At 45.3% G+C, this 14,397-nt stretch overlaps 1 protein-coding gene across 3 annotated transcripts in view; it reads left to right on the top strand.

Moving 5' to 3' along the window:
* SUGCT (succinyl-CoA:glutarate-CoA transferase) overlaps nt 1–14,397 on the top strand; it is a 942,268-nt gene that overhangs the window by 114,064 nt on the left and 813,807 nt on the right. For all 3 annotated transcript variants that reach the window (XM_044293705.1, XM_044293704.1, XM_044293703.1), the window contains exon 8: nt 718–861. In XM_044293705.1, the coding sequence (XP_044149640.1) occupies nt 718–861 (144 nt within the window). The remainder of the gene's footprint in view (nt 1–717; nt 862–14,397) is intronic.

Raw genomic sequence — 14,397 nt, forward strand, 5'->3', positions numbered from 1 at the left:
GCTATGCAAATCTGCCTTTCAGGTTCATAGGAAAGCTGAGTTACTTGCAAAATGTAAGGGTAACATTATGTGGCCGGTTTTTACAGCTCCACAAGACTTGTAATCCAGCTTTCTAACACTAATGAATGTCAAATTTGCCAAGACAGAGAAATCTTGACATTCCAGCATGTGGGAAAGCTGGGTAACACTTTCTGCAGTGTCAGTGTCCTGGTACTCTATAGTATACCTGCACACATATTTGGTATGGGAGGATGTGGTATTTTGTAAGAAGTTGTTGACATTTTCACAGTGCTCTGAGTGTCTATTGAAGTAAATGGGTGATAAGACCCTCCTCTTTTCTGAGGTGATAAGCCTTCCACTGATAGCACCGCCTCCATGTCTTCAAAGCCCAAAATGAGCAGTAATTTAAATCAATAAACTACATATTATATTGATTATTTTCCTACAAAATTATATATCAATATGCTCAGCTCATCCTGCTGTATAACTTGCTACCTGCATCTCAAACACCATGTTCAATGTGACAGGTTCCCTTTAAATAGTATGAATGATACCGGTGTAATGTACCTTTAATTGTATGATATATAATTTTTGCTAACTTAGAAAAAATGTGGTGGGAAGCTGCTATACTATAATAGAAGCTGCTAGTTATAGCAAACATTTCCTTTAATTCAGTTTTTTACTGCACAATGCAATTAAAATGCTGTTGATTTTCAGGATGGAGATCCTGTCCGTCCTGGTGTCGCTATGACTGACCTTGCAACAGGACTATTTGCTCATGGAGCCATTATGGCTGGTTTACTGCAAAGGGCTAAAACAGGGAAAGGAATGCACATTGACTGCAACCTACTTTCCTCACAGGTAATTAAAACTTTTCTTTATTGCTGTTATTATTGTTTTATTTAGCTGTTTTGATTTAGGCACCAAAGTGAAGGAAGCAATAAAAAATTAATTCTATATAATGGTTAATTTACAAAAGTGCTGACATTTGTATCAATGCACTTATTGTTCTTTTTGGCTTATATGTGACTGTACACCTACTCTCTGGTTTTTGGAAATTCCCTCATAAAATCGTTCATTTGCCTACTTTTAATGGCGCACTGTTTGGCTGGAGAAGTACTGGCCGAATGTTTCATTTACAATATACTTTATGCTAGTGATGACAATGATGAAACATTTTCATAGTTATTATTCAATATATACCTTTTGCATGTTTCAGTAGGTTATTTATATGAATATTTGTGCACATATAAATAGTTGCACCAACATAAGGCACATCTAGACCAGAAGTGCAAAGTCTTTTGTGTTCCAAGGGCAGTTTGCACTACTTTAGTTCAGTTTATAGGTTTGTCCCCCTTAAGACATTACTGCTTGATGTCATAATTTTTTTTTATTATTATTATTATTATTATTTTTTGGCCTTGATATAATAGTCTCTGAAATTCCCAGTGAACAGAAATTGTCTAGTACCAGTTCACCAAGTAAACCCAGTAGACATATTTTGGGTTGTGTGCAGATTTCTATTGTATTTGCCCTCTTGATAATGTTTGGAACCTTTCTCTAACATGGACTCAGTTCTACACATTCCCAAAACATGTGAAGTACTTGAGCATCATCCTTGCATGTTCAAATCCCAGTTTTATGCATCAGAGAAGGGGCTTTGTCTAGAAATGAATCTTGATAAATGCTGGCCCTCATATGAGTATAATGTAGGGGTTAATTCCAGTGGGTCTGTCCATTGTTCGTAAGTAATTTACCCCAAATCACACAAACATTGACTCCCAAGGTGCTGCAGGGAGAAAGGACTTGTTTGTAAAAGGAAGAAGGGACTTAATTCACATTGGAGTCTATAAGAGAAGAAATCTGACTATTGCTTGTTATAGTTCCCTATGGGAGCTATAAAAAAGTGTACAAATGTTTTTAAAAATATAAAAAAATCTAAAAATTCTAATCAACCCCTCAAATGCTGTGGTCAGTTGCTGTCACAATATCTGAGTCGGCATTTAGTTGGGAGCATGGCAGAATAGCATTAAAGAAAATACATAAAAAAACTCATACAGACTCCAAAATGGTACCAATAAAAACTACAGTTTGCTTGACAAAAAAATGAGCCCTTAAACTGGAGACCTAAATATAAAAAAGTTCTATCTGTCATAATATCATAATAAAAAAGATTAAAATATAAGAGAAACTATAATGTTTTGTTGTTGATATGGCTGTACTTGCGTAACAGCAGCTGCTATGCACCGCTCTTCTCCTGCTTACTGCTGCGGTCCTGGGTGGCGTGTTTAGCGGTGATCTGCGGCTGGTGCTTTCCATTCACCGCTGCAGTCCTGTCTGTGTTGGTGCTGTTGTTCTGGGATCCGCTGCACAGTTTGCTCTCAGCCCTGGCCACAGCATGCTTGCTACTTGTTTCCTGCAGCACTTCCTTAAGGGCCGGCGCGCGTCACTTCCTGTGCTTTATGGGTTAGGTCATATCACGTCGCTGACCTATCCTAGCCCTCCTGCACATATATGTGGCTCAGGCCCCTCCCCAGATGCATCAGTGTCAGAGTCCTTGTGCCCTGCTAACATTCCTGTTTTCAGCTTGTGTTCCTGACTCGTATCTGTATTCCTTGACTTGCTACCTGTTATATCCCTATCTGCTTGCCTTGACTCTCCTGTTCCCGACCCGGATTGACCTGTACCTGTGCCGCCTGCCCTGACCTTTTGCCTGTCTGACTATGGCTCTGCCTCATCCTTCAGTCCTGCACCTCTGGTACCTTTCTCAGGTACCTCCTGGTCTGCCTCGACCAGCTGCGTCGCGTGCCTATCCTCCTCAAGAGGTAGCAATCTGGTGTTCCCCTCTGGAAAGTCTATCCCCACCATAAGGGGTACTGTGAAGATCCAGGGGTTCACTTGGTAGGACACGTGGCACAGTGGGTTCACACTCGCTGGTTCGTGACAACTTGTACTGACCCGCAGAGTGAAGTTAGCATGTCATTATTACTGCATATTTTGAGAATTGAGGCACTCAGATTGTTTAGCTTTGCATTTTCAGAAAAAGTTTATTGATGCAAGGGTTTTATATTCCAGTTGCCCAATGTTACATCACATTCAGGAAGCAAAAATTGACCGGACGTTTCGGTCCCAACGGACCTTCCTCAGCGGTCAAATTATCTGTGAGGCATGTGAGATGGATGGCAGGGCGCTGCCAAAGTGGCTTGCCTCTTACCACGCTTCTGCCTGTCACTGGTGTCTGTTGAACCGCCTCGTTTAGCAGCCTCTGAAGGAAGTATACTCTTAGAGGTGGCGACCTGGTTGCCCCTGCAGTGAAGTCCACATTCCTGTACGATGGTAAATACCAGTGGACCACATTGGCAAAACCCTCAGAAGTAGCCCCAAGTCAAATCTATTAAGTGGCACATTGGTTACACACCCCACTGCATTACACTAGGCAACTAGACCTGGTGGGCTATTTGAAATATAAGCTCTGCCTTGGATTCTTGCCTGGTTATCAAGGTGTTTACACACCTGACTCCTAACCGTTTTGGTATTGTGCTTTGATATTGATTCCTTACCCTGGCCCTGTTCCTGGCCAAGGTTTAGCCTTCCCTCCTGTTTAGTCCTGGGCCTTTTCGCTGCCGGAGGGGGCACGGCCCCTCCGTTCAGTGGATGAATTCTTTTTAGCCCTGGGTCAGATATGTGATGATCCGGATCGTATTGCTCTGGCTGAGTCTAGACTACGTCTATTATGCCAGGGTAAACAATCCGCAGAGATATACTGTTCAGAATTTCGGAGATGGGCAGCTGATACTGGTTGGAATGATGCTGCACTCCGAAGTCAATTTTGCCATGGTCTTTCAGACGGATTGAAAGATGCATTTGCCTTTCATGAAAGGCCTATTTCCTTGGACTCTGCTATGTCTCAGGCCGTTCGTATTGACAGGCGTCTTAGAGAGAGAGGAGAGATCTCTCCTTCCTGTCATACTCAGTCCCAGGACAGTGCAGCGGTCCCATTCTGTGCGCAGGGGTCTCAGTCGCTGTAAGCCCCTTCTGAGCAGGAGCCCATGCAGCTGGGGTTGATTGCTTCTGACAATAGAAGATTCAGCCCGCATGGGAGGGTTTGTTTTTGTTGTGGAGGTATAAATCATCTGGCAAATGTTTGTCCCTCTAGGAGATTCAGGCAGTTCTCTGGGAGTAATAAAGAAACAAAGAGGAAAAAATCTTTTAAAAATGTTCCGTCTGTTACTATTGGCAGGGTTGAGGCGGAAATTGAAGGTTTTCTGTTTGCTTGTAGTTCCCGTTTTGTCCTGCCTGCTAGGGTGGCGCTAGAGAGCAAGAGCATTTTTTGTGAGATTTTTGTGGATAGTGGAGCAGCGGTCAATCTCATTGATAGTCAATTTGCAATAACTCATGGTTTCCAGGTTTGCACTTTGGGAAAGGATATTCCTGTTTTTGCTATTGATTCCTCTCCACTTTCTCAGAAATCATTAACGGGCATAGTTCACAATATCCGTTTAATTGTGAGTGATGCTCATGTTGAGGATGTGTCATGTTTCGTCCTTAGCGGTTTGCCTACTCCTCTAGTGTTGGGGCTACCCTGGCTCACTAAACATAATCCCACCATTGATTTGCAAGCGAGGCAAATAAATGGTTGGAGTGACTTTTGCAGAGAGAATTGCCTCACGACATCTGTTTCTGAGGTTGCTACTAAGATTGTACCATCTTTTCTCTCTGAATTTTCGGATGTCTTCTCTGAGAGTGGAGTTCAGGATTTGCCCCCGCACAGGGAGTACGATTGCCCTATTAATCTCATCCCAGGCGCCAAGCTGCCTAAATCTCGTTTATACAATCTTTCCCAACCTGAAAGGATCGCTATGCGTGCTTATATCTCTGAGAGTCTGAGAAAAGGACACATATGACCCTCAAAGTCACCTGTTGCCGCTGGTTTTTTCTTTGTTAAGAAAAAAGATGGTTCTTTAAGACCTTGTCTGGATTTCAGGGAGCTGAACAGTATCACTATTCGTGACCCTTATCCGCTTCCTCTAATCCCGGACCTGTTTAACCAGATTGTTGGGGCTAAAGTCTTTTCCAAATTAGATCTAAGAGGGGCATACAACCTGGTCAGGGTCAGAGAAGGAGACGAATGGAAGACGGCCTTCAATACCCCTGAGGGCCATTTTGAAAATTTGGTTATGCCTTTTGGTTTGATGAATGCCCCAGCCGTTTTTCAGCATTTCGTGAACAGCATTTTTTATCATTTGATGGGAAAATTTGTATTAGTGTATTTGGATGACATTTTGATTTTTTCTCCTGATTTCAAAACTCATAAGGAACATTTACGTCAGGTCTTGCTCATTCTGCGGGAGAATAAATTATATGCGAAACTGGAAAAATGTGTGTTTGCGGTTCCAGAAATTCAATTTCTGGGGTTTCTTCTCTCCGCTTCTGGTTTTCGCATGGTCCCCGAGAAGGTCCGCACTGTGCTTGAGTGGGAGCTTCCTGAGAATCAGAAGGCGCTGATGCGTTTTTTGGGCTTTGCCAATTATTATAGGACGTTTATTTTGAATTATTCCTCTATTGTTAAACCACTCACTAATATGACCAGAAAGGGGGTAGATTTTTCTTCTTGGTCAGTAGAGTCGCGTAAGGCTTTTTCTAATATCAAGGAGAGTTTTGCTTCCGCTCCCATCTTGGTGCAACCTGATATTTCTTTACCCTTCATAGTTGAGGTTGATGCTTCTGAGGTGGGTGTGGGTGCGGTCTTGTCTCAGGGTTCCTCTCTTGCCAAATGGCAACCGTGTGCCTTTTTCTCAAAAAAACTCTCCTCCGCAGAGAGAAATTACGATGTGGGAGATAGGGAATTGTTGGCCATCAAGTTGGCTTTTGAGGAATGGCGCCATTGGCTAGAGGGAGCCAGACACCCTATTACCGTGTTTACTGACCATAAAAATCTGGCCTACTTGGAGTCAGCCAAGCGTCTGAACCCGAGACAGGCCAGATGGTCTTTGTTCTTTTCAAGATTTAATTTTGTTGTCACGTTCCGCCCTGGAGTGGAGTTAAGAATGTGAAGGCAGATGCCCTGTCACGTTGTTTTCCGGGAGGCGGGAATTTTGAAGACCCGGGTCCCATTTTGGCTGAAGGTGTGGTGGTCTCTGCTCTTTTTTCTGAATTGGAGGCAGAGGTGCAGGCAGCCCAGTCAAAGGCTCCTGATCTTTGTCCTCCTGGGAGGTTGTTTGTGCCTCTCGCTTTAAGACACAAGATTTTTAAGGAACACCACGATACGGTCCTTGCTGGGCACCCGGGGGCAAGAGCCACACTGGATCTCATCGCTTGGAGATTCTGGTGGCCTGCGCTTCGTAAGTCGGTTGAGGGTTTTGTGGCAACCTGCGAGACTTGCGCTCGTGCCAAAGTCCCTCATTCATGGCCATCAGGTCCTCTCCTTCCCTTACCCATTCCTTCCCGTCCTTGGACACATCTGTCCATGGACTTCATAACGGACCTGCCTCGTTCCTCGGGGAAGACTGTGATTCTGGTGGTGGTGGACCGTTTTAGCAAAATGGTGCATTTCATCCCTTTTCCTGGTTTGACCAATGCTAAGACGCTGGCGCAGGCATTTATTGATCACATTGTCAAATTGCACGGTATTCCTTCAGGCATAGTCTCTGATAGGGGCACGCAGTTTGTTTCTAGATTCTGGAAGGCTTTCTGTTCTCGCTTGGGGGTTCGGTTGTCATTCTCTTCTGCTTTCCACCCGCAGTCGAATGGCCAGACAGAGCGCGTCAATCAGAATCTGGAGACATATCTGCGCTGTTTTGTGGCGGAGAATCAAGAGGATTGGTGTTCTTTTTTGTCCCTTGCTGAGTTTGCTTTAAATAACCGTCGTCAGGAGTCCTCTGATAAGTCACCATTTTTTGGTGCATATGGGTTTCATCCGCAGTTTGGGACTTTCTCGGGAGAGGGGTCTTCTGGTTTACCTGATGAGGACAGATTCTCCTCGTCTTTGTCATCTATTTGGCAAAAGATTGAGGATAATCTAAAGAGCATGAGTGAGAGATATAAGCGTGTGGCAGATAAGAGACGTGTGCTTGGTCCGGACCTGAATGTTGGTGATCTGTTGTGGTTGTCTACCAAGAATATCAAATTGAAGGTTCCCTCCTGGAAGTTGGGTCCTAGGTTTATTGGGCCTTACACAATCCTGTCTGTCATCAATCCTGTTGCCTACCGTCTTGATCTTCCTCAGACTTGGAAGATTCATAATGTTTTTCATAAGTCCTTATTAAAACCTTATGTGCAACCCATTGTACCCTCGTCTTTGCCTCCTCCTCCGATTATGGTTGATGGGAATCTTGAATTTCAGGTCTCTAGGATTGTGGATTCTCGTCTTGTCCGCGGTTCTCTTCAGTACCTTGTTCATTGGGAGGGTTATGGTCCTGAGGAGAGGATGTGGGTCCCAGTGACGGACATTAAGGCCTCTCGTCTCATCAGGGCTTTCCATTGGTCCCATCCTGAGAAGGTGGGTTCTGAGTGTCCGGAGTCCACTCGTAGAGGGAGGAGTACTGTCACAACCAGACAGCTGAGAAGCTCTGACAGAGGCCTTTCAGAACCTCCTCCTTGAGTTTTCTTTGTTGTGGTATTCAGTTCCTCATCTCGTTAGCCTCTCTCAGCTGTCATGTAGTTGGACTGATTGCTTCCCTTTAAATTCCTCCCCATAATGCTTTACTGGGCAGCTTATACTTCTTCCTGGAGTGTGTGTGCATGCTGATCCTGTTTCCCAGTCTGCTACAAAGTTAAGTGCTGTACATTTATCTGTTATTTTCTGTTTGCTGGATCTAGAGAGAGTTCAGAGAAGAGCTACTAAACTGGTCCATGGATTGCAGGATAAAACTTACCAGGAAAGGTTAAAAGACCTTAATATGTATAGCTTGGAAGAAAGAAGAGACCGAGGGGATATGATAGAAACTTTTAAATACATAAAGGGAATCAACTCGGTAAAGGAGGAGAGCATATTTAAAAGAAGAAAAACTACCACAAGAGGACACAGTTTTAAATTAGAGGGGCAAAGGTTTAAAAGTAATATAAGGAAGTATTACTTTACTGAGAGAGTAGTGGATGCATGGAATAGCCTTCCTGCAGAAGTGGTAGCGACAAATACAGTGAAGGAGTTTAAGCATGCATGGGATAGGCAAAAGGCTATCCTTCATATAAGATAGGGCCAGGGACTATTCATAGGATTCAGATATATTGGGCAGACTAGATGGGCCAAATGGTTCTTATCTGCCGACACATTCTATGTTTCTATCCCAGGTGACCCTGACTTCCTCCGTGTGTGGTGTAGGGAGCCGGTGGTCGTGTCCCCTCACTATTGTAGGGTGTTCAGGGGTTATATAGTCGAGGTACGTGGATATGCAACCATCCACCTTTGGGATCTTTGCATAGGCTGAGCAGCAAAAAAAAAATATATATTTACTAATTTACCTAATTCTGTTCTTGTTCCTTTGTTGACATGTAGTTGCAGAGCTGTGGGGGTGTGTAACAACAATATTTTAGATTTTCTTCATGTGGGTGTTAACAAAGACTGCCTTTCCCCTCCCCTGCTCTGTAGAAGGAGTGAATAAAAGTGTTGCCCTGTTTGCAGTCTGACTGCTGGAATACATCTTGTATGTGTATGACAAGTTCCAGCTGTATAGTATAATGATACTGCTGATACATGATCTTCTCTAACACATGTTCTTGTGCGATGCACTACAGACACTTTTTCTTGGCCATTATAAGAGTACAGTGGAGAGGACTCATCCAGTCTGTCAGCTCTGTGTTTGCAGGGTGTGCAGAGTGGGGAGATCCTCTGCACAGCATTTGTCTCTTCAGTGCCTGGAGAAGAAGAAACCCTGCAGCTGCTCAGTACCTAGGGCAGAGCCTCCAACCCTGAGTCTGTGCTGCTGATGGTAGAAGGGGTTAAACTTTGCTGAAGAATCCATTGGGAGGGGAGAAACAGTGCAGCCAGCTCAACCAGCAGATCCAGCAGTGCAGGAGGTGCGGCTTATGTCTCCAACCAGCACAGCCTTCACAGTGACGCTCAGTGCACAGAGGCAGACCTGCTTGCTCAGGCTTGTGCGTGGAACGTCATCAGAGCAAGTAAAGAAGCTGACATCACAGGTTATGTGACTCTCAGCTAACTAGGAGGACAGGGCCACTGTTACAAACATACAAAGAACAAAAAAATAACTTGGACATTAAATTGAATCCCTTAGACCATGTACCTTGTGTTTGAGCCAGTACAAATAGGATTGCAGTTGCGAGGGTTCACTGGCTCTTATCTCTGATACATGAACCTATGTTATCTTTTTACGAATAATCAAAACACTTTAACGTGTCTGCCAAACTGCATCTTGACTAAATCCTGGAGATTGTGAGGACACCTTGCTGCGTACTGTACATCTGGAGATTGTTATCAGTGTTTAAAAAAATGCTTGTGTTTTAGTAGAGCAAGTATGTCATGCCATCTTGCTATTGAAGATCCATTTGGTATTTATTTAGTATATTGATTACACTGCTTTCAGTTAACCATTTTGGCAAAGTATCAGTTAGATTATAGAAAGCAGAAAAGTGAACTAATGTCCCTTTTTTGTTTAACAATTTGCTTATACTCAGCAAGAAGTGGCCAACTTTATACTCCAATGACCATTTACTGAGTAGTTATGTAAAACTGGAATGAGGGTTTTGTTGTTTGTTATTTCTTCAGTTATATTTTATTATGTTGGTCTGAGGTCTATTTGTAAATTGTACATTCCGTTTTGAACACCATTTTAAGTGTTACATATTTTACATGAAATATATTTAATCTATAATGAATATGTAAGGCTACTTTCACACTGGTGTTTTTGCTGGATCTGGCAGGGTTCCTTGAAAACGCTTTTGTTACTGATAATACAACCTAGGGGTGGGCGATATGGCCTAAAATCTATATTGCGATATAATTTTAAGCATGTGCGATATGCGATATATATTGCGATATATTGTTTTCTATATTGGGGGGGGGGGGTGTTTAAATTTTATTTATTTTTTACTTTTTATTTATTAACTATTTGCCTCCTTAAGGGCTAGAACCCTTGTCATATTCACCCTAATAGAGCTCTATTAGGGTGAATAGGACTTTACACTCTCCCTGCTGCCCTGTGCATAGTGCACACAACAGCAGGGAGCTGACCATGGCGCCAGCCTCTCATGTGCTCCCCCAGCCTCTGATCTGCCCCCCCCCAGCCTCTGATCTGCCCCCCCCAGCCTCTGATCTGCCCCCCCCAGCCTCTGATCTGCCCCCCCCAGCCTCTGATCTGCACCCCCCCAGCCTCTGATCTGCCCCCGCCAGCCTCTGATCTGCCCCCGCCAGCCTCTGATCTGCCCCCGCCAGCCTCTGATCTGCCCCCCCGCAGCCTCTGATCTGCCCCCCCGCAGCCTCTGATCTGCCCCCCCGCAGCCTCTGATCTGCCCCCCCGCAGCCTCTGATCTGCCCCCCCGCAGCCTCTGATCTGCCCCCCCCAGCCTCTGATCTGCCCCCCCGCAGCCTCTGATCTGCCCCCCCAGCCTCTGATCTGCCCCCCCAGCCTCTGATCTGCCCCCCAGCCTCTGATCTGCCCCCCAGCCTCTGATCTGCCCCCCTTCCCCAGCCTCTGATCTTCTCCCCAGCCTCTGATCTGCCTCCCTTCCCCAGCCTCTGATCTTCTCCCCAGCCTCTGATCTGCCCCCCCCAGCCTCTGATCTGCCCCCCCCAGCCTCTGATCTGCACCCCCCCAGCCTCTGATCTGCCCCCGCCAGCCTCTGATCTGCCCCCCGCCAGCCTCTGATCTGCCCCCGCCAGCCTCTGATCTGCCCCCCCGCAGCCTCTGATCTGCCCCCCCGCAGCCTCTGATCTGCCCCCCCGCAGCCTCTGATCTGCCCCCCCCCAGCCTCTGATCTGCCCCCCCCCAGCCTCTGATCTGCCCCCCCCCAGCCTCTGATCTGCCCCCCCGCAGCCTCTGATCTGCCCCCCCAGCCTCTGATCTGCCCCCCCAGCCTCTGATCTGCCCCCCAGCCTCTGATCTGCCCCCCAGCCTCTGATCTGCCCCCCCAGCCTCTGATCTGCCCCCCTTCCCCAGCCTCTGATCTTCTCCCCAGCCTCTGATCTGCCTCCCTTCCCCAGCCTCTGATCTTCTCCCCAGCCTCTGATCTGCCCCCCTTCCCCAGCCTCTGATCTTCTCCCCAGCCTCTGATCTGCCCCCCTTCCCCAGCCTCTGATCTTCTCCCCAGCCTCTGATCTGCCCCCCCTTCCCCAGCCTTTGATCTTCTCCCCAACCTCTGATCTGCCCCCCTTCCCCAGCCTCTGATCTTCTCCCCCAGCCTCTGATCTGCCCCTTCTGGTAACGCAAACCCCCCCTCCCTCCCCAGTATTAATCATTGGTGGCAGTGGCCACAGGGTCCCCCTCCTCCCCCCCATCATTGGTGGCAGTTTGCAGTTCCGATCGGAGCCCCAGCAGTGTAATGCTGGGGCTCCGATCGGTTACCATGGCAGCCAGGAGTCACGCTGCTGAAGTCCTGGCTGCCATGGTATGTTAGTGAGCAGAGAGCAGCGCATTATACTCACGTGCGCTGTGGCCGCCGGTCGCTCCTTCTTCTCATAGGTCTGTGCGGCGCATTGCTAATGCTGTAAGCATTAGCTATCCGCCGCACAGACCTATGAGAAGGAGCGACCGGCGGCCACAGCGCACGTGAGTATAATGCGCTGCTCTCTGCTCACTAACATACCATGGCAGCCAGGGCTTCAGCAGTGTGACTCCTGGCTGCCATGGTAACCGATCGGAGCCCCAGCATTACACTGCTGGGGCTCCGATCGGAACTGCAAACTGCCACCAATGATGGGGGGGAGGAGGGGGACCCTGTGGGATATGGCCGGCACATTCATTGGTAGCGCAGTGGCCACAGTCCCTCCCCTCCTCCTCCTACTCTGTCCTCATTGGTGTTCAGCGGCAGCCGCGCACAGTGGGGAGGGAGGGACTCCCTCCTCCCCCCTCCTCCTCCCTCCGCTGTGCCGGCCGGCTCAGGAGAAAATGATCATATCGCGGTCCGGCGATATAGGCGATATGGCGAAAATCCATATCGTGGCCCAAATTCATATCGCATATCGCCTATATCGCCTATATCGCCCACCCCTAATACAACCATCTGCATCCGTTATGAACAGATCCTGTTGTATTATCTTTAACATTGCCAAGACGGATCTGTCATGAACTCCATTGAAAGTCAATGGGGGACGGATCCGTTTTCTATTGTTGCAGAGAAAATGGATCCATCCCCTTTGACTTGCATTGGGGGTCACTCCGGATCCGTCTTGCTCCACATCCCAGGATGGAAAGCAAACTACAACACGTGCGTTCTCTGGTCAGTTGAGACTAAAATATAAATTTTTGGCCATGACTGGAATCGTTTTGTGTGGCGCAAACCCACAAGTAGCTGGCAGAGACTACAAAATGGTCAGGATTGAAGAAAAGACGGATTGCCATAAATACAGGGCAGTTCTTAAGAAAAACCTGATTCGGTCCGCAGGAGATTTAAGTCTAGGTTTACTTTCCAGCAAGACAATAACGCTAAACATACTTCTAAAGCTACACTGAAATGGTTTAACCACTTCCAGACCGGGCCATTTATCCCCTTCCTGACCAGGCCTAATTTAGCAAATCTGAGGTGTCACTTTATGTGGTAAAAACTTTGGAACGCTTTTACTTATCCAAACCATTAAGAGATTGTACTTCATGTTAATGGTAAATTTAAGTCAATATATTTTACCTTTATTTCTGGAAAAAATCCCAAATTTACCCAAAATTTTGAAACATTTTCAAGTGATACCTCATAAAATATTTATTACTTAACATTCTTTAACACATCGAGGGTTAACAGCCAAACAAAACTCACACGGCAGGGCGCAGAAGAAAAGGAGCACCATAGGGTTTTTGGAAAGCAGATTTTGCTGAACTGGTTTTTAGATGCCATGTCCCTTTTGAAGCCCCCTCCTGATGCACACCTACAGTAGAAACTGCCAAAAAGTTACCCCATTTTGGAAACTAGGGGATAAGGTGACAGTTTTATTGGTACTATTTTGGGGTATGTATGATTTTTAATTGCTCTATATTACATTTTATGTGAGGCAAGGTAACAAAAAAATTGCTGTTTTGTCACTGTCTTTATTTTTAAATTTTTTACAACATTCATTCAGGGTAGATCATGTGCTGTTTTTATAGAGCAGGTTGTTACGGAAGCAATGATATCAAATATGTCTACTTTCTTTGTTTGTTTGTTTGTTTCAGTTTTACATAATAAACTCCATTTTCTGAACGCCATATATTTTTTATTTTTCTGACGATTGTCTTGTGCAGGGGTTCTTTTTTTTGCAGGAAGTGTTGATGTTTTTATTGGTGCCATTTTTGGGTACATATGATTGTTTGATCATTCATTATTACATTTTATGGAGCAGGGTGACCAAAAAATTGGTTGTTTTAGCACAGTATTTATTTATTTATTTTTCCAGCGTTCACCTGAGGGGTGAGGTCATGTGACATTTTTATCGAGCAGATTGTTCCAGACATGGCAATACCTAATATGTGTACTTTTTCTTATTTATTTAAGTTTTACACAATAATGTCACAAAAATGATAATTTAGTGTCTCCATAGTCTGAGAGCCATAGCTTTTTTATTTTTTGACCGATTGTTTTAGTTAGGGTCTCGTTTATTGTGTGATGAGGTGACAGTTTGATTGGTACTATTTTGGAGGGGCATATGCCTTTTTGATCGCTTGGTGTTGCACTCAATCCAATCGAGAATCTGTGGTATGACTTGAAGACTGTCTTACACCAATGCACCTTACGGTATGTAACTTGAAGAAGTTGAAGCAGTTTTGCATGGAAGAATAGGCAAACATTCTGGATGTGCTAAGCTGATAGAGACATACCTCAAACGACTTACATTTGTAATTTCAGCAAAACATGATTCTGCATGTATTGTGCTCAAGTGAAGTGCAAACATGGTGCCCACTCACTCATGCAGTGGGTTTCAAACAGTATAAACCCTCAGCTAATGACTGTGAAAGGCAATAACGATTATTGCGGTCATTAAAGCCTTTAGATGCCGCAATTAAGTGAGATCGCGCTTTCGGGCATCTTACCGGCATCGTCTGTGGCCAATGAATGGGGGACACAGCGGGGGAATGGAGCAGTGCATAGAAAAAAAAATAGCAATATCACATGTCATCAATATGCCCTCCTCTGCCAGCTATTTTATGGAATTTTTATAATTCAGTTAGAAGAAGAATATTTGAAATATATTAACTTGATTATGGATCATCCAGAAGTATTAAACATCTTTATTTATGCTTAAAGATGAGACAAATT

Source organism: Bufo gargarizans, chromosome 5, assembly GCF_014858855.1.
Source record: "Bufo gargarizans isolate SCDJY-AF-19 chromosome 5, ASM1485885v1, whole genome shotgun sequence".
Classification (NCBI taxonomy): domain Eukaryota; kingdom Metazoa; phylum Chordata; class Amphibia; order Anura; family Bufonidae; genus Bufo; species Bufo gargarizans.